Source organism: Sinocyclocheilus grahami, unplaced genomic scaffold, assembly GCF_001515645.1.
Source record: "Sinocyclocheilus grahami isolate Dianchi unplaced genomic scaffold, SAMN03320097.WGS_v1.1 scaffold457.1, whole genome shotgun sequence".
In the NCBI taxonomy this organism is placed as follows: domain Eukaryota; kingdom Metazoa; phylum Chordata; class Actinopteri; order Cypriniformes; family Cyprinidae; genus Sinocyclocheilus; species Sinocyclocheilus grahami.
The window spans coordinates 411,830-438,004 of NW_015505636.1; the positions used below are offsets into that span (position 1 = coordinate 411,830).

The window sequence follows — 26,175 nt, forward strand, 5'->3', positions numbered from 1 at the left end:
TAAAACAATAATTGTTGATGTTATTACAATATATGGTTTAAATCATTAATAATCAAATAATTAATAATGGATTTATTATTAGTAATATATCATATAATAATTTATCATCAATTAATTAATAAATACATCAATTTGGTAAGTAATAAAAATAATATTTTATTGATATTATTAATTATAAATATAATAATAATATATCATAATAAAGATAATAAAAATATTTAGATTTTTTAAAAAATATTAAAGTATATAACAGACAATAATAATTATGATATATTTATATTTAATAATACATTAATAATATAATAAATTCTCATGTATTATTTACTTCCATGCTGCCTATCTGAGCTATATAATAAATTTATTTATTGTTTAAATCATTTAAACTATTTTATTATTATTAATAATAATAATATCTATTAATGAATGATAAATTAATAATAAATAATTACTTTTATTTTTCACATTTACTTATTTTTACTGGTCACATAACTCTGCTTGTTGCTACAGTACATACATTTTTAACATCTGAAACTTTTTTGTGGGTGGTCTGATTAATTAGGATTCTTGTGTGATATTGCTCAAGAAATCAGCCACTTTTGGCTTTTTTCATATTTTATTCATATCAGGTCAGCTGGTAAAGTGCTTAGTGACTGATAACTCTTTACATAATCACAAGGATGTTTATGTAATCACTGTTTCTTTGTTATCTCTTCTTACAGATCAAACAAGATATCATAATCACTTCCTCTGGCGACTTAAGTTGGGTACACACTAAAAGGTTTTTAAAATCTTTTAAGATTTTCAAAATGGGAGAGACCACAAACATGAGGACAAAAAATCCTAGATTTAACCATTTTGTTCTTATGTGCCGCGATGTGACAAAGACAGCACACCACACACCAACAGATTTTCAACCAGAGTCCCGACTGTGAACATGGGAAATCTCGCAAAATCTCTCGAGACTTGAGAATAAACATGGCGAACGATAGGCAGGAAGAAATTGTGATGATAGTGTTTGGAATGATTTTGACAGAAAATGGACACGCTGTATAACCACTCGTGCTGTTGCCACAAATCGATAAGCTGATCCTCCGTCTCTGCTGTCCAAATCCTTTTGTGCTGCGCCATGACTGCATTTGTTATGCTTCCGTCTTCTGTCAGCTCGCTTTCTAATTGGATATTGTTTCGTTTCACGTGATAATCTCCAGATCGTACACGCGTTTGTCCTCGGGGTTCCCCCCACACATCAGGATTTCTGATTCGCGATCGGGGCGCCTCCGACATTCTTCCGAGCAGATTCAGTCACTCTTAACACACCTCACACCACAAGAAAATCTGATAAAATAATCTTTAGAACCACCAAGATAATCGGGACATTACCTAGGATTGTCAGAAGGGGAGAAATCGTAAACAAAATTGTGCATAGAGCTACAGAATGTAAAAAAAAAGCTTTATTAATAAAGGATGATAAAAATATTAAATACAGATAAGTGTTTTTAAAACTGCTGCAAAATTAACAAGTCTCTGGATTGGAAGTATTTTTGCAAGTTAAATGTCAGTTAACGTTGACCCAGTTTAATATGCAGATTTAATATACACAAGTACAGTATAAGTAAGTCATTCATAGGTTGATTCCCCCAAAAATATAAACACTGTGACTCTGTGGCGCTTTCAAAATATTGCTCTGTATTTTTGACCAGCTTGACTCAGCAACATTGGCTCAAGGGTTCCCAAATCTTTTTTTTTCTTCATTAACTGAAACACTTAAACGTAAAATATTTACTTGAAGTATAGTACCTGAGATTTTAAGTTAATAATTCAGTACTTTAATAATGTTTTAGTGTTTTTTTTAATTGTTTTTATTTAAAAATAATTTATAAATATAGGGTTGCATGAATTTGTCAGAATGTTTTTGTATTATTTTGTAATATATTGGTACTGTGTTAGAATATCTCATATCGCTACTTCTGGGACATCTAGGAAATTATGCAAATGTTCTTGTAAATAACGTGAACTTACTGTAGCACACATTGTGTTCCGAAATGGACATTAAACTCAGCGCAGAAATGGAGTTAGAGAGAAGCAGCATAGCCTTTGATTTGACAATAGCAATTTAATACAATATATCACTATTTCAGTTTTAATATGACATTCAATATAATTAATTATTAGCTCACAAACTCCTGTTTGGGAAACCCTGAGCTCAGGTAATGCCATGAGTTTGGGAAACAAAATTGTGCATAGAGCTACAGAATGTAAAAAAAAAAGCTTTATTAATAAAGGATGATAAAAATATTAAATACAGATAAGTGTTTTTAAAACTGCTGCAAAATTAACAAGTCTCTGGATTGGAAGTATTTTTGCAAGTTAAATGTCAGTTAAGGTTGACCCAGTTTAATATGCAGATTTAATATACACAAGTATAGTATAAGTAAGCCATTCATAGGTTGATTCCCCCAAAAATGTAAACACTGTGACTCTGTGGCGCTTTCAAAATATTGCTCTGTATTTTTGACCAGCTTGACTCAGCAACATTGGCTCAAGGGTTCCCAAATCTTTTTTTTTTCTTCATTAACTGAAACACTTAAACATAAAATATTTACTTGAAGTATAATACCTGAGATTTTAAGTTAATAATTCAGTACTTTAATAATGTTTTAGTGTTTTTTTTAATTGTTTTTATTTTAAAATAATTTATAAATATAGGGTTGCATGAATTTGTCAGAATGTTTTTGTATTATTTTGTAATATATTGGTACTGTGTTAGAATATCTCATATCGCTACTTCTGGGACATCTAGGAAATTATGCAAATGTTCTTGTAAATAACGTGAACTTACTGTAGCACACATTGTGTTCCGAAATGGACATTAAACTCAGCGCAGAAATGGAGTTAGAGAGAAGCAGCATAGCCTTTGATTTGACAATAGCAATTTAATACAATATATCACTATTTCAGTTTTAATATGACATTCAATATAATTAATTATTAGCTCACAAACTCCTGTTTGGGAAACCCTGAGCTCAGGTAATGCCATGAGTTTGGAGGTGGGATTTCTTGTTTGTACAACCTATACTCATTTTGCCAAATTTCTTTTGTATTTCATGGACGAAAGTTAGTCATATGGGTTTGGTCGAATTTATGTTTATGGGTGAAGTATACCTTCAGTTCAAATGGTATTATTTACATGGTTCCCACGGTCATGAAATATCAGGGAATTGTAAAATTGTGGTTTCCTAACATGGCAAATAACCAAATATTTCAATAGTTAATAATAACAATTTAATTGAATAAGGCTCTAAAATATTTAGCAGTTGAGAAATGTCCGTTGTGAGCGCAATCTCAATTTTGTTTTAATTAAAAAAATTTTTTTTTACATATACATATAAACAAAGTTCTAACGTAAAACATTGTAAACAAAATAAGCACGCCACAAGTCTGAAACACAAACACATTTTATGATAAAAATCATATATTATCATTTTGCAATCTGTACACTGCAAGAAACTGCATCAGAAGACTTTAAAAATGAAAAGAAAAAAATGAAAAGGACAGTCTGATCAAGACTACTCATTTCCAGAACACTTAGCTCCACAATCTCATCAACCTAGACATATTTGACACTTTACATCAATACTGTTGACAATGCAATACACCCAAAACATCTGATGAAAAGGCAGGTTTTTAGCACGTTAAAATATGTGTGTACTGTATATTAAAGCATGCAGGTGTTGTATAGACTATGGCAGCAAAAAATAACTCTTATGTTAAACGTGGACCTTGTTTTTAACTTTTATCTGAATAAGTTATGACAGAGGTCTGCACTTTTGGCCAGCTGAAAAACATTGGCTGAACGCTATATTTTATCAGATACATGGGGTGTCGCATAAGCATATTTAGCCTCAGCAAGCAAGTTTTTCCAGTAGTACTGCGTTTGATTTTATCGATTTCTGTACAGAACAGTTCAAATAGGGCCATATTTTTCTTTAAAGTTCCACTTATCAAATATTATTAATACCATCTGTCAACTGTCCATGCACCAATTCACCTTCACAATATGACAACATCCCAGCATATAACATTATATACCCGACACATTGCATGCTTCCAAGTTGGCGTTCCAAAACACCAACCTCCTGTTTTTCAGAATAGCATATATCTTTTTTCACAAAGAAAATATCTTTATCTATATATCTTTTTGTTTGATCTTAAACAACATGGGGCACAAGACCTAAAGAAGAATAGTAGATTACTAAGGAAAGAGACACAGAAGTCTCACAATCTCAAGTGCTTAAAGCAATAGCAGTCAATGTGACATCTATATTCCCAAGTTTCCTAAATAAAACTTGAGACTGCTCATGACATTTTCTTATGCCTCACATGGGGTTTGACTCTAAAAATAGAACGAAACCTAAAAACAAAATCCACACAGTGAAAACATTATACAGCAGGTAGGTGCAAAATGAAAAGTGCATAGGGGCAAGAGTGGAAAAGCTAAATACAGATGAACCACTGAACAAGAACAATAACAAACTCTGGGGAAACGGGCACAGTCAGTATCTGAGTCAAGGAACAGAACTGATTTAGTCAAAACAAACATGAAATAAACACCATTTCTGTTTTTAAAGAAGAGTAATCTAGGAGCGAAGACATGTAGGGCACGACAGGTCAAAGGCACAACACTAGACAAAAGAACTGGGACGGAGAGAGACTTAAACAGTGCCACCTAGATTTGAATCCAGGATTCTTCTTTGAAATTAGACCTTAAACCTATTTGAACAATGGAAATGTACAATAGGATCCGTGACAGCCGAGGTCCCATTACAGGGGCTCCAATGACTTATAATTGGGGCTGAACAAATAAACTCTCTCCAGGAGGGGGAAAACATTAACACAACCGAAGAAAGCCAACAACCACAAAGTAGCTCACAAACTCAAGTACTGTGCCTTATTGATATGATAAACCAAAGGACATGAGTTTAGTCCACGTACATGATGCCATCTTAGACAGACCCCTAGATTCAACAATACTTTCGATAGATAAGAACCACCGAATAACCAAAATACAGCCTGGATACCATTCAAATACTGACAATTTGTGATGTAATCACAGTAGATTCAGAGAAACCACAATGTAAATATTAAAAAACAAAATACAGGAGACAAAACAGGAGATCAAGTTTATCTGCTGCTAAACAACAAGGGCAACCAGTTTCAAAGACAGAGCTTCAAAGTTAAAATGAAGCAAACATACAATTATTTACCTGAAATGATATTAGATTTTGAAATAAAAAAGAAATGGCAAGAACGTTTCATAATAAATGGAGCCCTTTACATTCAAAAACATTCCACTGGCACTGACGTGATCAGACTTTAAACAAAAACGAGTTAAACAGTTAAATAGCCAAAATGTTACGGGGAGAGTTAGATCTGGTGTCAAAAAATGCAACAAAGAGCCACTAATGCAGTTTTGCCCCGACTCAAAACTTGTGGGCACTTTGTCCAACAACAGTCTCCTGAACCTCCTGGACTATGTAAGCCTGACACCTCTATACAAGAAGTCTCCTGTTTTTTTGTTGTTTTTTTCCAGTCATCGACAAAGTGTTTAAAGGAAAAACAAAACCAAACAACTTCACATCTCGGCAACCAGGCTTTTAAAAGAAGTACATTAGGGGTCGATTCAGAACCTTCCCCAATCTAAGAGAAACTCATCTTGATAAACACAAAAAACGACCACTATGGTACAGATATCAACAATTACATGACTTCCATTCAGCCTCTTCATAATACATATATTTTGAATATACATAATCCTCACGTGCCCTAAAACCACATATTTTTTGTTTTTTTTATTTCCTGTTTTGAAATATCCACAGCGACAAGGCAAAAAAAACAAAAGGATGACAAAAGTCAACCGGAGCAAATTGGAAATGTGGGACATCTTCACAGCGACGGACACGCGATTTGGGGCATCTGACCGGACAATTGGCAGTACAAGTTCTCCCTTCTCCTCGGGTTCTTTCCAGACGGGTAAATGGGTAGTTAACAAAAGAAACATGCTGCATTGAAGACAAAATACTGCATGTTCAAAAGCCGCTCTCTTCATTTTATCAGTTGCGCCATCTGCTGTGCTCTCTGTCTGACCAGGCAATGGGATATGCATGCTGAAATGATGCCAATGATTTACAGTGTAAGTTAATGTAGTTGTTATGAGAAGCTGTATTGACGGCCTATCTTGCACGCCATTTGGAAGTCCTGAGGAGATTATGGTCATGTGGATGCAGCCGAACCAACAGGGGCAACTGAACCCCCTTAAAACAGCAGCTGTAAAGATTATGATGATAATGACCGGAATATGCGAAGGATGATGAAGTCTGCATAAATAAGCATTAGGATGAATGATGAATCCTTCCCTGTAATCCTCTCTCTGAGCAGTCTTGCATCAAATGTGATGGTCTGAGGTTTAACCTCGGACACATTTTTGATTAGTCGATAATAGGGGTGGTAGTTAGTGGTGGTGCTGATCGGTTAATGTTGCAGCACTGCAGGGAGGAGGGGGACTGAAACCCCCACAGTGGAAAGGCACAAGGGAGGAGGGGAGGGTGGGCTGATGAACTTGGTGTCAGCTGTATGGTGGAGGAGGATCTGGAGAAAGGAAGTGAGGTATGGGACATCTGTGTGGGCTCAGGCACCAGGCTCCTCACATCCTGGACCCCCTCTCCTGGAGGATCTGTGGAGGAAACATGAGGATAATGATGACCTCTACATTTAAAAAATATATATTTTCTCAACAGTCTGCTATGGCAGTTAAGAAATTAATATTAATAAAAATTATATAAATACAGTATATATATATATATATATATATATATATATTCAGAATCTGCAAAATGTTAACTATTTTACCAAAATAAGAGGGATCACACAAAATGCATGTTATTGTTTATTTAGTACTGACCTGAATAAGATATTTCACATAAAAGATGTTTACATATAGTCCACGAGAGAAAATAATAGTTGAATGTATAAAAATGACCCCATTCACAAGATTCTTAATACTGTGTTCTTATGATCCACAGCCGTGTTTTTTTGTTTTGTTTTTTGTAGTGATAGTTGTTCATGAATCCTTTGTTTGTCCTGAACCATTAAACTGCCTGCTGTTCTTCAGAAAAATCCTTCAGGTCCTACAAATTCTTTGGTTTTCCAGCATTTTTGTGTCTTTGAACCCTTTCCAACAATGACTGTATGATTTTGAGATCCATCTTTTCACACTGAGGACAACTGAGGGACTCATATGTAACTATTACAGAAGGTTCAAATGCTCACTGATGCTTCAGAAGGAAAAATCAAGCATTAAGAGCTTTTTTGAATTTGAAGATCAGGGTACATTTAACTTATTTTGTCTTCTGGGAAGCATGTAACTATCTTCTGTAGCCTCTGAAGGGCAGTACTAAATTAAAAAATATGATATTTAAACAAAATAAGAAAAATGCACATCTCCAATCTGCTCAAAAGAGAGCAGATTGCATTTCTTACCCCCCTGGCTCTTAATGCATCGTTTTTCCTTCTGGAGCATCAGTGAGCTTATATATTAATATGGCTATTAAAAAATATATATTATTATAATAATAATAATTATTATTATTATTAACTATTTGGGGGAAATCCAATTGTGTTTTCTGATAAAAATTGTTTTAATGCTATTTAAATGTGATTAAAAAAAAAATGTAGGTTTGCTGTGCTTGTTCGTAGGGATGCATATTTTGGCCAAAATGTTGTGACTATATAACAAATTATAATTAGTAATAGTAGTAAGTATTTTGTTATCAAAGTTTTTAAAGAAATTATACTAAATAAGGAAATATGAAAAAGTGTTCATTGTACCTTAGCCTTCTCGGTGGGCTCGATAACAATTCCATTAGTGGAGTTGTTGAGCTCCCGGGAAACGACGCACAGGAATTCGGCCTGGTCCTCGTTGCCATAGTTATAGGAAGAGCCGATACTTATGAGCTTGAGATAGACAAGTTGAGACAAGTTTGTACCATAGCAAACAGATAAGCAACAAAAACAGTGGCTTACGTAAGTCCCAAAGAAAGGTGAAGACATATTCTGTTTCTCAGAAACATCTATAATCGGTACAATCTACATAGTTAAAAAAAATGGAGGGGCATCACTGTGTAAGACCATGTATAATGAAAGAAACAACCTGTTAAGATATAAAGTGGCTATCTAGAGATCTTCTGTATGTCTGAGTTAAAAGATGCTACAATAAAATACTGCTAAAATACTCCAGACAAAGAATCTACACCTATACTGGTCAACAGCACCACATATGCTTGGGAAGTGAAGAGAAAACAAAACCTACCTGTTCAAACTTCCATCCGTCTGACATGGTGGAAACCATCTGAGTCAACTCCTCTTCTTGACATTGTAATACACGATACACGTGCTTCACAGGGCCCTGTAAAAACAGTAATATTCTGAATTAAGGGCTAAAACAGAATTATAAGTCTGTATGAAGCTGCACAGGTTTTGGAAACATCCTTTAATGAGATAGTTTGCCCAAAAAATTAATGACTTTCTTTATTTACTCGCCTTAATGTCCTTTCAAATTTGTATGACTTTATGACAATATAGATATTAAACAGAATGTACTTTTCTCTATACAAAGTAAGCATATATTTCCGTTGTATGCAAAAGAGCAGCGTGCACTTTCACCAAAACATCTTTTGTGCTCTACCGAAGAAATAAAGTCATACATGAGGACATGAGGGTGAGAAAATGACTGATTTTTTAACTCTTCTTTGAAGCAGATTCTCAAATCATGTCTAGAAGTCTGTGTTTGTCTACACTGAAGGTTGGGCAGCTGTAAATCTTAAATGTTAATTTAAAGAAGGTTTGCTGTTCCCAAATAGTTCTCGAATGAGGAACTCGCTGATTCTGATGAACTTTTAGACACAGAGTGCTTGAAGGTAGACAATGAAATACTTCCTTTGAGCAATCCCAGTAATTCTAGCAAATCTGCTGACAGATTGCATAGCTGTGTTCCAAAAAACATGCCCACAAATATTCTGTTGTTTTCCCACATACCTGAGACGTTCTGTTTTCATTGTCTCGTATTCTCTCCTTCACCAGCCTCACAAGTGATGCAATGTTGTAAAATTCTGCTTCCTCTAGAACACCTGCAGTGGTCAGAAAATCAGTGAAAATCTATCATGTGGTTACTGCTTTATAGTAAATAAATATCCATAAAAAAAAGCATAGCTCACACGTAAATTAAAATTTGGTCAGCATTTACAAACCCTCATGTTGTTCCAAACCTGTATGACCTTTTTCCTGCTGTGGTACACAAAATAAGATAATTTGAAGAACTTTTCAATTGTTTTTATTCATACAATAAAATCAATGGGGTCCAGCAACATTGGATTCCACTGACTTTCTCTGTATGGACAGAAAAACACTGACATTTTTTAACACATCTTATTTTGTGTATAACAGAACAACAACAAAAAAAGGTTTGGAACATGAGGCGAGTAAAAGATGTCATAACTATCCTTTTAAGGCTACACCCATGCCAATAAAAGATGATGATTAGGAATTATACGGTACTACAAGACCAAACTGATTAATAATAATAAAAAAAACACATCACGCAATAACTGCCATCATCACAATTTGGAGCACAAATTTTGACGCACAAAAAAAAACAAATTTTTGGACACAGACTGTAAGCCTTTCAAGATCTCACCAGTTCTGCAGGAAATTATCTCTTACATGAGTACACTGAGGTCCCTTTCCACACAAAAAAATGATGTTTCTAAATGAAACTAGGTCATTACTGTTCCATTATGAAGTTTTTGAGGGCAGCATGCCCAGATCATCTCACCCTCCTCAGCAAGGTTCTTGTTGATGATCAACTTCCCATGCCTCAAGTAGTTCAAGATGGGTCCGAAATATGTGGGATCCCTGTCAATCAAATATGCTCCTGTCTCATCCTGTGAGAAAAGACAACCGACAGTGTGAACACTGCTTGTTGCAATTGCAATTTAATTTTCATTTAACTTCATCATCACTGTTGTGGTCACTGCAGTTATATTGCTGAATCATTTGTGAAATCTCCTTGACAAACCACTGATTCAATTAATGCCATGTGAATGTCACTCAAGCAGCAGGTAAAGTAATGCCTGATTATCAAGTGAGTGGGTCCATTCACTCTTCAGAAGTACACTGAATGATTTTAGTAAATTAGTGCAGCAACAGCTTTTTTTCAAATGAGCTGCTCTGGTGATTTCGAAACTTCAAACTGTGGTTGCTATTTTTACATAAATTAACACTTTGGAGAGGAAATCCTCTGCAGAACTGTAAGTAACACTTACCCTGCTATAAAATACAGTTTAGGTTGGTGGCTGTGTTTTGGAACATGCAAAAAAAACTGATGCAAGCTAATATACTAATCTTGGAACAGCAACTAATTTATCAAAAGCAAAGGTGGCCAAAGAGGTTAATTTTAACTTGTTTCTAGCTGGTCTAAAATGGACATTAGCTGGTCACTGGCTGGTCCAACTGAGTAGAACATCTTGGAAAAGCAACAAATCAGCTACCAGGTGGTCATCTTGGTGGTTATTGGATTGAAAGGTAACTGGTTAACCAGATAACGAACAGCCTGCAGCAGATAATGACAAAATAGACCATCCTGAACATAAAAGAAGATATTTTGAGAAATGTGTCAGTGTTTTTGCCCATACAATGAAAGGCAATGGCAACCAAAATTGTTTGGGTTAACAACACTCTTTGGAATATCTCCTTTTGTGTTCCACATAATAAAGAATGTCACACAGGTTTGGAATGACTTGACAGCGAGTAAAAAATGACATGCATTTAATTTTTGGATAAACTATTCCTTTAAACTGGATTGTATTTATTCTATACGGGATTAAACTGGACCTCACATGTGCATTACAAATACACACATACAATCCAGTGCGCTTGCTTAGCCATTTTTTTTTAGATAAACAGTAAAGTGTGTTCAAGCGCTAGCAAAAGACAGTGTAAAGAAATACTCTTTGAGAGAAGCAGTCAATCAGCGGAAGTTAAAAGCAGATCGTAAGTGTATTTATTTCTTGTCTCATTAGTGTTTAGCGCAGTTGTCGTTGCTAGGAAATGCTTGTTTTGTTTACTGTGTTGAGATGTGCTAAAGTTGCGTTTGGTCTTGTACTATATCGCATACCTTGGGCCCGTTTTTCGTACATCACTTTATACATCTGAGATGATTTGAAAGATGCCAGATCTTCTAATCGTGATAACTGATCTCTGACCAATTTGCGGATTTTATTAAAATATCTGGATTAAGTTGTCTAAGATTACAGCGCGTTCTCATGTTCCCCAAAAAGGGCAGATGTATCGATACTCGAAACCACGATCGCCAATGCAGCAATTGGCTGGCGGCAAGACATCAACATAATGATATCATAGCATAATTAAAAAGACACCTGACAAATATAAATAGATAAATGAAATGTGCACAGTTTTAATTGATTTGTAATTTTTGTACATGATTCCCAATTACTTATATTCACGATTTCTAGTATTTGTACGGGCTTTACATTTTTATTTCAATGTTGTAATTTGCAATTCATTTAATTTTATCTTTGAAGCAGATTTGTTACGTGACAGCATTAATTATAGTTTCTTAAGGGTCAATGTCAAGTTATCTGTATCTCCTGCGCTCCATCAAGCCACTCCCATAATAGCGGTCACCACTCAAATGAATGCACGACTCAGATTAACGGTATAGCATGTGTGTAAAACGCCAATACAATTAAGTAATTATTTTATCACAAATAAATCTTAAACTTAAATCTAAAAAAAAAAAAAAAAAAACTGTAAAACTGGCTGTGTCTATATTATTATAGAGTAGACAACATTATTATATTACTTTCAAATTAATTTTTAAATTGTTATTATTTTAAATTACTGTCCCTGGATCAGTAGGGTACTCTTGTAATAAAGTAACAGTGGCTGGGACAGATTTTAAGTATCTTAAAAAGATGCAATCTAATCCAGTTTACATGAAATAAGCCTGCTCCCGAGCAGGTTTAAGATTACGGATCTGTTGCTATGACAGCAACTCCAGGATGAGCTTTGAAGAACCAACCAATCCAAGATCATGCCAAATCGTCAACAATCAAATTCAGCTGAGTTAGCGACTTACAAAGAACGGACCCCTTGTCAGTGTTGTGAGCTTGCTTAGCCCTTTGTTGTGATAAACAGTAAAGTGTGTTCAAGCGCTATAGCAAAAGATAGTGTAAAGAAATACTCTTTGAGAGAAGCAGTCAATGAGTGGAAGTTAAAAGCAGATCATAAATGTATTTATTTATTTCTTGTCTCATTAGTGTTTAGCACAGTTGTCGTTGCTAGAAAACGCTTGTTTTGTTTACTGTGTTGAGACGTGCTAAAGTTGAGTTTGGTCTCGTACTCTATCGCATACCTTGGGCCTGTACAATGAAGCTGGATTAGTTGGCTAGCCAGGTAAGTTTCAGTTTAGTTTGCACCAATCCTGGGTTTTAGGTACCATGAAAGTGGCTTGGCTTTTAGCTGCGTTCATTGCCATAGTAACTTACACTCCACAGCTAACCTGCTCCGGGGCAGGTTATGTTCTGGGTAAGAGATCTCAAACTGAAATTGGACCAATCAGAAGTGAGCAAAGTGACATGTCTGACGCAAAAAAAACTTAGTTTCTCTTCCTATAAATTAAAGGTCACTATAAAGTACCTTTAAAAAATTACAACAAAATTGTCTGGCTTTAACGATAATTACAATTTACATATGATTTATATAATTATAATATAATTTATATTATTATTAATCCATTACACACAAGCGCTTTTAGTTTAACAATTATTATAAAGCATATATTTTTAATTAATATTAATATATACAGATCATATGCAATAAAAATAAGTGGTAGAATCAATAGGTAACACTTTAAAAATGGCTACATGTGACCTTACATGTTCGAGTCTTTATTGCTATATATTATCAACTATATAAACTAACTTCACAAGTTTCACTTGTGACTGCACTAATAGAGCAAGATCATTTCATTTATTTGTCCTCTTTCATTGACAAGTACTTCAGTGTAAATGCGTTTAAATTCCTCATATTCTTTAATCTCTTAACCTTTAACAAAAGAGTTTTGAATTTCACTGGCTCTCTCGCGAGAAGTGAATCACACTTGCTTAGTGTTGTGATTGGCTGTTCGCCATGATGTCACACATTCATGTTCATGCGCTCCACAAACTCAGGATCAAAGCCTCAGTTGACAAAAAAAGTTGATGATCAGCATCATGGTACCAATAAAGCTGGATTGGAGTGGGTTGGTTTTGTCAACTCAAAACTAATCCTGTAACTCTGAATTTGTTCATCTACCATCATGGTACAGGCCCCTGGTCAGTGTTGTGCGCTTGTTTAGCCCTTTGTTGTGATAAACAGTAAAGTGTGTTCAGCTGAATTCAATTTGCGTTTTGTTAAAAGGGTATAAAAAAGGTTAGTACACCGTGGCAGGCCTCATGTGAAGACCGAGGAGTGTAGAGACCATCGACTCCACCATGCAGGGGACATAAGTATCGCTTTTTGACTCATCCTCTTTTCTACACCTTGCTTCACTTCTGTTTCAGATTTTATGACCAACCTTTACTATGTGTTTCCATATCCCTACTATTACTACCACTCGCAAACCACGCATCACACACTATAGGCAGCGCAATTCTAACAACTTGTAGTGTGCACTTTGCCTATGTCTGCTAATACACTACTTTCTTTTTCTATTGGTCTCTAGAATTGTCAGTCTGCAGTAAACAAAGCAGATTTCATTACATCTATTACTAGTCATTCAAGACTAAACCTCATGGCCCTGACAGAGACCTGGATCAAACCAGAGGACACTGCTACACTTGCAGCACTCTCCAATAATTTCTCATTTTCCCACACTCCCCATTTGACTGGAAGAGGTGGAGGTACTGGTTTGCTTATCTCTAATGATCGGAAATGTATTCCTTTACCTTCTCTGGGTATTGACAGCTCCTTTGAATCACATTCAGTCACTATTGCCCACCCTTTTAAAATCTATTTTGTATTTGTTTATCGACCCCCAGGACCTCAAGGCAACTTCTTGGATGAATTAGATGTGCTGCTCTCAACCTTTCCTGAGGATGGTACTCCCCTATTTATACTTGGAGACTTCAACATCCACCTAAATAAACCTTAGGCTGCAGACTTCCACACTCTGCTTGCCTCTTTTGATCTGAAGAGAGTGTTAACTATGGCTACTCACAAATTAGGCAACCAACTGGACCTTATTTACACACGACACTGCTCCACTGATCATGTACTGGTTACTCCACTGCACACCTCGGATCACTTCCTCCTCAATCTTAACCTCAACATGGATCTTGACTAGGGATGTCAACGATTAATCGACGATCGATTTATTGTCGATAAGAGGGATGCAATCGATTAAAGCTATCGATTGTCAGTTAAGCAGTTTAATTTTGGGGTGCGTGTGGCTCATGCACAAAACACATGCAAGCGGCTGTTAGTGACGGTGATGGGGCTGGATCTTTGGTGAAAATAATTCACTATCACACAAATTACGCTTTTAATGTGATCCAAAATTTAAAAGTACATTAAAATAGAAACAATACAAAGTTCTTTTGTATTGAAATGTAATAAATAAGTCATGTTTAATTATAATTACCCCAGATAAATGTTTCATATCGGGCTCTGCGCTTTGACAGGGCTGAGGGACACGAGCAGGACAGATAGTCTATATATATACCTATTATCCATACCTACAACTTGTTAATTCGTTCCCACAACTTATTAATTTGTGGCCACTGTCCATGTTTCATTAATGTGTTCCCTAGAAAACCCCTGATTTAACTAAAATGAGGGAACGAATGAAGTCATAGGAACGAATTCTTAATTCATGGCCATGAAATCTGAACGACAATAAAATAAACCTGCGAAATTAGAGGATTAGATGGTGAAGATTTGGGAAAAGAAACAATAAATATTAAATTCGTGACCAACCGGCAAAACAAAGCACAAAGCCACATATGGCAAAAGCATGGTCATGATGTAACATTTGCCTGTTGTTAACCCATTACTTCTCTTATAAACAAAGCTTTGTACCTCACTTGTTTCATACTCGCATTAAAATGTTTCATTTGAGCAACTGTGTGTTTTGCCGTAGCACCGCCGGTGGAAGCGGTTCTCTGACCGCGTGACACAGCCTTACGCGCCGTACTTAGTTTGGTTTTATTTTATTTTAAATGCCAATGATGTCAATTGCAAACATTTCGACTGTGTTTTAAAATACAAACACCATGAAACCATTTAAAGATGCACGTTCAGTGGTCTCTGTGACGGGATATGAAACAGTCAACAAAGTAAAATTATCCCAAATATAACTGCGGCGCGCTATCTTCGTTTTATCAAATGATCATAATCACATCCATTCATTTTACAGTCCTGCAACTAGCCTTTTAATTAGACTAAAAACCAAGCGATTTTTCAAAAACGCTTTAGAAAACTGATTCGGCTGAATAGCAAAACAAACTTGTAGCCACTCAGCAGTAAGGGGCATGTCTACTCATGATGTGGAGGAGAGAGAGTTGAGGGCACAGGACGGACATTAACCGAGCCGAGCGACAGAAAGATAGAGATGGCGGATAAAAAGCAAGAGGAAAGCGTCTGCGAAACAAAAGAAGGCTTAAGGCAATAGGGCAAGAAGTAGGACCCGTGTAAATATCAAATCAGCTTTCCAGCGCTGGAGAGAACTCAATGAGCGGAAGGCCTGCGATCGAACGCCGAGGTTGCTTTGTTACTTCTCGAAAGGTGAGTAACACCGTGTCTGTGCCGCAACAACTAAAGTCTGTTTAGTACACTGGACGTGACAAAGCGACCGTTGAAAATCATTTGAAATTTGTGTCAATATGTCATAAATAGAACGCAGCAGCAGTTTTCTGTTGGGGATTTGTCGTGCCGTGCCGCATCCAGTGTAGACCATAGATATATATATACAGGTGCATCTCAATAAATTAGAATGTCATGGAAAAGTTCAAATTGTGAAACTTGTGTATTAAATAAATTCAATGCACACAGACTGAAGTAGTTCAAGTCTTTGGTTCTTTTAATTGTAATGATTTTGGCTCACATTTAACAAAAACCCACCAATTCACGATCTCAACAAATTAGAATATGGTGACATGCAAATCGGCTAATCAACTCAAAACACCTGCAAAGGTTTCCTGAGCCTTCAAAATGGTCTCTCAGTTTGGTTCACTAGGCTACACAATCATGGGGAAGACTGCTGATCTGACAGTTGTCCAGAAGACAATCATTAACACCCTTCACAAGGAGGGTAAGCCACAAACATTCATTGACAAAGAAGCTGTCTGTTCACAGAGTGTTGTATCCAAGCATGTTAACAGAAAGATGAGTGGAAGGAAAAAGTGTGGAAGAAAAAGATGCATAACCAACCGAGAGAATCGCAGCCTTATGAGGATTGTCAAGCAAAATCGATTCAAGAATTTGAGTGAACTTCACAAGGAACGGACTAAGGCTGGGGTCAAGGCATCAAGAGCCACCACACACAGACGTGTCAAGAAATTTGGCTACAGTTGTCGTATTCCTCTCGTTAAGCCACTCCTGAACCACAGACAACGTCAGAGACGTCTTACCTGGGCTAAGGAGAAGAAGAACTGGACTGTTGCCTGGTGGTCCAAAGTCCTCTTTTCAGAAGAGAGCAAGTTTTGTATTTAATTTGGAAACCAAGGTCCTAGGAGTCTGGAGGAAGGGTGGAAGTTGCTTGAAGTCCAGTGTTAAGTTTCCACAGTCTGGGATGATTTGGGGTGCAATGTCATCAGAACTTGCACAATTGGTGGCTGACTAAATACTTTTTTTTCCCCACTGTATCTATGGTGTAGACAGCATCGCTGATTATGAGTTCTATAGTATTTTGTCACGCCGCGCCACTCGCGTCCAGTGTAGACACAGTGTAACATTATTTTTTTCTTTGTTTCACAGAACAAATTGTTGCCTGGGTTGCATACGAATGTGTGGGGCGGAGCTACCAAAATAGGGGTGAGACCTTTTTGGGGTAGGGGTGTATTTGTTTTGGTGATTTCAAATGTCAACATTGGCTACCAGAAATCGCTTACCCCACATTTAATTCGGGTTAGGAAGCTTGCATTTTGAGTGGCATTTGCACATCCTGTCATGCCGGTGACTATGTGCCACTGCAATAGATGCATTTTGCAGTATTAAGGTTAACGATTAATCGATTAATTGATCGTTAATTTAAACGACGATCGATCATGCAAATAATCGAAAATTGATCCCTATTCCTGACACAATGCATACCCCTCCACATGTCATCTTTCGATGTAACCTATGCTCACTCTCACCCTCCCGCTATCTGCTATGGTTTCATCTTCGCTTCCTCCCCCTAAACAGTTATGATCTCTTGATATTAACAGTGCTACTGATACTTTCTGCACCACTCTTACATCTTGTTTAGACACTGTCTGTCCCTTGTCTTCTGCCCCTTCTTCTTGCCGTACCACCCCTTCTGCCCCTTGGCTGTCTGATGTTCTCCGCGAACATCGTTCTAAGCTCAGGGCTGCTGAAATGGTATGGCACAAATCAAAAAATCCTACTGACCTTAATGTGTATCAGTCACTCCTCTCTTCCTTCTCTGCTAATGTCTCCACTCCTAAAAGGACATACTATCATAACAAAATGAACAATTCGTCTAACTCTCACATGATCTTTAAAACATTTTCCTCTCTCCTTTGTCCTCCTCCTCCCCCTCCATCAACTCTAACAGCTGACAACTTTGCCACATTCTTCATTAATAAAATTAAAACCATCAGTGCACAATTTTCCACACCACAATCTGTCAAGCACATCTTACCAGCAAACATACACTCGTTCACATCCTTTTCTTCACTCTCTGAGGCAGAAGTCTCCAAACTCATCCTTTCTAATCATCCTACTACATGTCTGCTTGATCCTATTCCATCTCATCTCCTTCAAGCCATTTCTCCTGCAGTTGTACCTGCACTCACTCACATCATTAACACATCCCTTCACACTGGTGTTTTTCCCTCAGCATTTAGACAGGCTCGTATAACCCCACTACTTAAGGAACCCACCCTTAACCCGTCTCTTTTAGAGAACTACAGACCGGTTTCCCTTCTTCCTTTCATTGCAAAAACACTTGAACGAGCTGTGTTCAACCAAGTCTCTGCCTTTCTCACACAGAACCAGTCTGGTTTCAGAAGTGGACAATCAACCGAGACTGCCTTGCTCTCAGTTGTGGAAGCCCTAAGACTGGCCAGAACGGATTCCAAATCTTCAATACTTATCTTGCTGGATCCGTCCGCTGCTTAACCACCAGATCCTCCTGTCAACCTTATTGGCAAAGGGCATCTCAGGAACCGCACTCCAGTGGTTTGAGTCTTACCTCTTAGATTGGTCCTTCAAAGTATCTTGGAGAGATGAGGTGTCCAAGTCGCAACATCTAACTACTGGGGTGCCTCAGGGCTCAGTTTTTGGACCACTTCTCTTTCTGGTCTACATGGCATCACTAGGTTCTGTCATTCCGAATCATGGCTTTTCATATCACTGCTATGCTGATGACACTCAACTCTACCTTTCATTCCATCCTGATGATCCGACGATAGCTGCTTGCATCTCAGCTTGTCTAACAGACATTTCTTGCTGGATGAAGGACCATCACCTTCAATTCAAACTTGCCAAGACAGAACTGCTTGTGGTTCCATCAAGCCATCCATCGTTTCATCACAATTTCACCATCCATTTAGGCACATCAACCATAACTCCTTCAAAAACAGCCAGAAACCTTGGAGTTGTGATTGATGATCAAATGACTTTTCTCAGACCACATTGCTAAAACGGCCCGGTCCTGCAGATTTGCTTTATTTAACATCAAGAAGATCAGGCCCTTTCTTTCGAAACATGCTTCACAACTCCTTGTTCAAGCTCTTGTTCTGTCCAGGCTGGACTATTGCAATGCTCTCTTGGCAGGTCTTCCAGCCAGTTCTATCAAACCTTTACAATTAATTCCAATGTTACTGTTCTGATTACTTTATTTCAAAAGTAATTATTAATTAGTTTTTTTACTTTTTTCTCCATGAAATTCATGAAATCCCAGCATATACGCTCCCGATAAGTATTTGTTATTAAAGCATCAACATTCACAGAACACTGTTATTTTTAACTAAAGCAAGCGGTTGCTGCGTACATGGTTTCGCATGGCAGAATGTCAGCAAAGAGCGCTGCATTTATAATCTCTAAAAGACATCTCAGTTCATCGCAATCTCACAAATCTCTGTTATATCACAATAAATATATGCATAATGAATCGTTCATAATGTCTACAATTCGTGTGTTATAATGAGAGGATTTGTGAGCACGCAAATTTCAGCACTGCATTGCTCAACGCTGCAAACACGTGTTACAGCCTAAATAGAAACTCTGCATACGCTTGCACCTGTTAATCGTTTATATTTTATATTAGTTCATGTTGCTTTTGTGCAATAGATGAATAACAATTTATTTGTTTCAGATATTTTATGTTTAGATAGTTCTATTTTGCAGGAGTCCCATGAATCATTTTATTCTCCCGCAATACTCCCTGCACACACATACGAGTCTCTGCACTCGCCTATCAAGTCTTGTCCAGCCGCACTCTGTTGCATCGGGTCTCGCGGGAGCAGGTCTGTAATCCACTGGCGTTTGACTCGACGTGAACTACATCCTTTTTACAATCTAGAAATCACTGTATTCTGTCAGCAACGTAACCCGGCAGTAACATATAGAGACCTTGGCTTGTAACTATACTCTAATTACTATTTTGAAAATTATAACGCGTTAAATTACTCCGTTACTAAAAAGCAATCAAATTACAGTAACGCGTTACTAAGTAATGCGTTACTGCCCAACACTCTTCTGTGTTCTGGTGTTGTTTGTTGTCTCTGCTTTTTATTTCTTGTTGTCTGTGCAGATCTCGGACACCTGCTGCCGATTTCCAGGCTGCTGATTAGCGTCAAGATATAAGTTCGCAACTAATGAACGGGAGAGAGGGGAGACGATTTGTCTCATTTGATGGTTTCCTTTGTGTCTTCATTCCCAGACCCAGTTGCTGTGTAACTTGTGCGACAGTCAGACACACAATGCAGTGAATATGCCTGTGAAGGTATTTGTAAGTAGGGATGTAACAGTATGAATATTTAATATCACGATTATAGTGCCCAAAGTTATCACGATTATCAATATTATCACGGTTTTGTTAAAATGAGATGGAAATGTTCAAAAAGAACTGATACACACACTGAAAACATTTCAATAAGTTTTATTGAAAATCAACAAACAACAAACACAATTAGCAACTATATGCACTTTTTTTTTTTAGCATAAACATTAAATTAACATTGACATGAAGCCCTAATAATAGGGATGTAACGAATAACCGCAAGCCGGTTGAAAATCGATTCAAATATGTGACGATTCAAATCGGTTGAGATGCTAAACAAATCGCGATTCATTTAAGTGTAGGAGTTTATATGAATGCATGTCTGAGGGGAACTTACTGTCTTTAGAAAAGTTTAGATGGTATTTTTTCTTTTCATCTTGCCTCTGTATAATGCATATTAAAGTTCATAAGTTCAGCGCTGCTTTGTTTACAGCGGAAACCAAGGAAACTTTAAGCGCCACCTGCTGGCAGAGAGTGAATCTGCATCTCATTTAGCTCGTCTGCTGTTTTAATGCAGATATTTTTATGTATAGTTTTACAAAACTGAAGTCAAACCATTCTGTTTTTGCTTCAAATTTCAAAATTATACAATCTAATTTAGATTAAAAACTGCTCGTGTTGCATGTATGCAGCATCTTTGTTTGGATCATGATTAAAATGCAGTGGTTGCCTCTAATTTTAAAGGGAAAGAGCACAGACAAAGCCTTATTTTGTTTATTATGAAGATATTTATTTTATGTGTGTTATTTATTTGATTTGGGGCTTGTTTTAACATTTTAATGTAGTTTTGTTATGTACATTTACATTATATTTAAATTTAGTCATTTAGCAAACGCTTTTGTCCAAAGCTACTAACAAATGAGGACAATTGAAGCAATCAAAACCAACAAAAGAGCAATAATTTACAAGTGCTGTATTAGTATATTATTATAGTGTTATATTTCAATTTCACAAAGAAATGTGAATCGGTCGAATCGGGAGTTGAGTGAATCGTTACATCCCTACCTAATAATAATAATAAATCACTATATATATATACACACACACAAACACACATTGGTTGTTGTTAGTTGTTGGTTCAGGTGACTATACTACTGGAATACTTGATTCTGTTCTGCTGCATTTCCTTCCTTATAATGACTGTTGTCAATAGCAATGCATTATAACACCGCACACATCCATGTCTCTTGTATCACTGCAGAGGCACGAAGATGAGCAAATTTTACGCGTTTCCCCTTTAGAAGTGACTTTCTTCTTGCAAGATCGGCAGACAGGGTGACCGTCCTCGATTAAATTGCCTTCAGGACTCTTGTAAAAGCCAAAATACGACCAGATCTCCGATGATGGCTGAAAAATCTCCTGAGTGCTGTCACTGCCTTCCGCCATTTCGTCTTGTGCAAAAAAACAACATTGCATGCTGCTTCTGTGTCAGACTGATGCTGGCTGGACAGGATTTACAGTGAGTTTTCAAAATCGCGATAATCAAACACGGTTTTGATGATAAAATTTTAAACGATAATACTAACCGTCAGGGCATTTTATTGTGAGTTATCGTGAAACCGGTAAAAGCTTTAAACCATTTCTCACGTTTTGGTGGTTAGACAGGGAGAAAGGGTAGTGGATTGTTTTTTCTTTTGGGGCTTTTTCTTTTATTAGGTAAGTTAGTTTCTTCTTAAATTAGTTAACACTAGTGCTGTCAAAAGATTAATCGCGATTAATCGCATCCAAAATAAGTTTTTGTTTACATAATATATGTGTGTGTACTGTGTGTATGTTTATTATGTATATATAAATACACACTCATACAGTATATATTTAGAAAATATTTACATATATTTACATGTAGGCTTATATATTTATATTAGGGATGCACGATATATCGGTCACCATATCGGTATCGGCCGATAAATGCTAATTTTTTCTGTTATCGGTATCGGCCTGATAAGAAAATTTGCCCGATATCTTAAAGCCGATAAATAATGCATTATTTCCTTCAGAGACACTTCAGATGCGCACTGTTCGTTTGCAGCCTTTTGTGCAATTGTACGTTGTAATATTGTGTTTATTTGATGTATATCTGATTTATCTCATATAGAATGCGTTTGGTTAAGTTAAAAGAGCGCTTCAGTTTACCGGTGATCGTCTTTAGCTCAGCGCACGCAGCTCAAACAGCAGTGCACAACATTAATAACTATGATTGGGAATGTTGTGTATATAACATTCTAATGAGAACATTATTATAATAAAATGTTGTGCATTCTTTGGGTTTAGTTGCTGTGTTTCAGCGCGTTGATATGGGAAGAGCGCATCGACAACAGGATCACACATTCTATAGCACTCTATAGCACTATAGCACGCAATAACTGCATCATTTTGTACATATATAAGTTGTAATATTATGTTTATGTTGTATTAATATTAATCTCAGGATGCATTTCCTTGAGTTAAATAAGCTGCGAGCAAAACGCTTCAGTTTACCATGTTCATTCAGCTCTTCAGCTTCAGCACGCGCAGCTCAACGGCTGCTATTTAAAACAGTGGTATTAATTTGTTACTTTTTCAAAATCATTGATACATTATTAATAACAACAACCACTTGTATTTTTCTCTTATTATTTTCATCAACAATATGGTTTAGTAATTAAAATCATTTAATTATTGTCCGTGCAGAGGCTATTCTGTTTTATTGATCTGTGTCGCATTCATTTTGATTCTTTACACGTGTAATGATGTCCAGTGACTTGTTTGCATTATTTATGCATAATTTTATTTATTTGTAAGACTTTTTTATGACTAAATTTGGTAATGGGAGAGTAAAAATATTTTTAAAACGTACACCGTTCAAACTAGGCTGCTTATGTTGAAGTGTTTGGGATGTGGCTTTTAATGATGAGACCTTTTTTGTAATCAGGTTCTCAAAAAGTATATAACAATTTGGATATAGATTTATCGGCCAACATATCGGCTTTCAAAAATAAAGAATAATCGGTTATCGGTATCGGCCAAAATTTTCATATCGGTGCATCCCTAATTTATATTCATATAATTTCATTTATATATGAATATTTAATATATGAACAACATATTTTTCTTAAACATATACATGCATGTGTGTCTATTTATATATACATAATAAATAATCACAGTACACACACATATATTATGTAAACAAATACTTTTATTTTGGATGCGATTAATCATTGACTGCACTAGTTAACACATTGTTTTGTTTGTTATTTTTGGGCTCCCATTTCCAGAGGTAATTTGGACTACACTTTTACTACTTTGAATTTATTTGTTTTCTTTTTGTCTGTTAAATAAAAGATCGCTTTATGGCTATAATTTTTGAGCAACAAAATGGAGTTGTATATTGATTCTGGGTCTGGAGACGGATACATCAATGTCTACCCTCCTTTCATTTAATTGTTCGTATCTATATGGTCCCCCTAGACTAATTTAGAAATGTAACAATTGGGGGCTCGTCCGGGATTCAAAATTGTGTATTTGTTTCTATTTGGTTGGACGTTCGTGTCATACTTTTTTATGAGGAGTGGGTGCTCGTTGATAATGTGACATGAACGTTCTATTGAAAAAGGACAGCGCTGCTCGAAGGTAGGTCCAATTCCTTTTGCTTATCCTGGTCTGTTTTGGGTGGTCTTCGCTTTAGGTGGAGAGGTAGAGGGGAATGGAATTTGATTTAATATCCTTTACCCTTTCTCCATCTTTAGAAGTTTTTGAAAAATGAAGAAAAAAATATGTATTGTTAATTGCAGAGTTTTTTAAAGTCCCCTTGTGGTCAAATATTTTATCCCTTAAAACCTATCTTTGAACATCAAAATGACATATTTAAATGTTTTTTCTTGTGAAAATAATTTTCTCATGCTTTACGCTTAAAGAATTGGATTTGAACATAAAGAAAAGGCAGAGACAACAAACAACACCAGAACACAGAAACACACTAAAAAGAACCATATGTCACATGACGTTACAGGGCATTAATGTTTGCCTACAAAACCACCACTGGCTCTGCACCCCTTTACCTAAATTCATGACTTCAGACTTATGTGCCCTCTAGAAGCTTGCATTCTGCAAGTAAGCGTCCCTTTATTGTTCCACCCTAAAGAGGAACAAAATCCCTTTCACAGACTTTTAAATTAAATGTTCCCTCCTGGTGGAATGACCTGCCCAACTCAGTCCGAGCAGCTGAGCCCTTAGCCATCTTCAAGAATCGGCTAAAAACACATCTCTTCCATCTTTATTTGACCCTCTAACTCTAGCACTCTCTATTCTAATTCCATTCTTTACATAAAAATAAAAAAACTTGCCCCTTTTAGACTTGCACTCTATGTATTTACTAACTGCTTGTTTTCTTTAAAAAAAATTTAAAAAACTAACACTAGCTTCTCTGATCTTTTTGTATTCTGTGTAGCGTCTCGACCAATCTGACACACTAATTTTAATTTGATTTAACAAATCAATTATTCATTAGGTTAACAAATCGTCACAGTCCCCTCACTCAATTAACTGGATGCCAGGATGTCTGCTGAACACCAGGCGCTCTGGTCACCATGACAACTAATCATGATATCACTGGTTTTATGACCCCCCAGGAATGTGAGAAGGATAGCCCACTCTTGTCCCAAGGAAAAGCAGAGTAGAAATGGACTGTGTTCTAGTTAATTCATAGAAAAACCGTTATTTGAATGAACACACATATTTCTTCAGGCCATTGAGTATATTATTACTAGTTATGGTTAATTATTCATATTTCCTGTCGTTGAGCTAAATTCGCTACAAAAAAATTTAAAAAAAACTAACACTAGCTTCTCTGATCTTTTTGTATTCTGTTTGTTTTCTTTTTATTTATTATACAATTAACAAAAGCAAAAAAAGGCCTCTAACACTAGCTTGCTCTTTTTTTTCGATTTTATGTTTTCTTTTTATTTATTATATAATTGAAAAAGTACTTGCTATGTGTACTGCATTAAGCTTAGCTAACTGAGACTTGTTATAGCACTTGTTTATTGTTGCTCTTTTGGTGATTTTGATTGCTTCTATTGTCCTCATTTGTAAGTCGCTTTGGATAAAAGCGTCTGCTAAATGACTAAATGTGAATGTAATGTAAATAATGTTAATGTTTTATACAAATTAAAAGTGACTGATTTATATTAAGGCTTTACTGGTGTAAAATGAGCCTTACCTGATCCGAATCCAGATCTGGATCTTCCTGACATAATCGATACAGAAACGATTTAGGATCCCTGCACAGGGTCTGTTTGGTTGTAACAAAGTAGGTTCCCCCGACATTGAGCCGAACCCACCGAGATCCTGGTTTCTCTGTGGCTTCTGGTGATGGGGAAGTGGGGTTGCTCTTCATAGGGAACCCAAACACTGCTCTGGAGCCGGAGACCCCTGGACTGGACAAGCCACTCCGGGGCGGAACCAGCAGTGTAGGCGAGGGGAGTCTCACGCTCACTGAGCCTCTGATTTCACAATGCTCGGTCTGCTCGATGATGCCAGTCGCGTTGGGCTCAATATGCAACTCTGCCATATTTTCGCAGCACAAACAGTCAGTTCCGTCTTGATCAGACACTAAATGTCTTTATCTAGCGCTCCGCACGGCGCTGTTACGCTAAACACGCGCGGTTTACACGCGCTGATAACGACGACAAAAGCGTTGCGGTGTCTTAGTAACGCGCACGCGAGGCGACATAGCTTACAATTCCCAAAAACCGCTACACCGATCCGTTTTGTTTATACGAGCGACCCATGTAAGCTACCAATATTATGAGCGAGACTCAGATCACTTCCCGGTCAAGTAAATCCATATGTGA

At 36.6% G+C, this 26,175-nt stretch overlaps 1 protein-coding gene across 1 annotated transcript; it reads right to left on the bottom strand.

The window, feature by feature from the left end:
• Positions 1–3,437: 3,437 nt before the first annotated feature.
• Positions 3,438–26,149, bottom strand: kctd2 (potassium channel tetramerization domain containing 2). The gene is made up of 6 exons (XM_016234728.1): positions 25,542–26,149; positions 9,887–9,995; positions 9,091–9,182; positions 8,366–8,461; positions 7,885–8,010; positions 3,438–6,730 (listed from the first exon to the last, which is right to left on the bottom strand). The coding sequence occupies exons 1-6, from the start codon at positions 25,890–25,892 to the stop codon at positions 6,701–6,703; spliced, it is 804 nt and encodes a 267-aa protein (XP_016090214.1). The 5' UTR covers positions 25,893–26,149; the 3' UTR covers positions 3,438–6,700.
• Positions 26,150–26,175: the final 26 nt, after the last annotated feature.

What these genes read in the sequence shown, in the direction of transcription:
- kctd2 (XM_016234728.1), bottom strand. Translation starts at nt 25,892, where the DNA reads ATGGCAGAGTTGCATATTGAGCCCAACGCGACTGGCATCATCGAGCAG. An exon ending in CAAGAACCTTGCTGAGGAGG is followed by an intron (nt 9,183 to 9,886) that starts GTGAGATGATCT and finishes TGACCACTGCAG; the next exon opens with GTGTTCTAGAGGAAGCAGAA. An exon ending in ATGAAAACAGAACGTCTCAG is followed by an intron (nt 8,462 to 9,090) that starts GTATGTGGGAAA and finishes CTGTTTTTACAG; the next exon opens with GGCCCTGTGAAGCACGTGTA.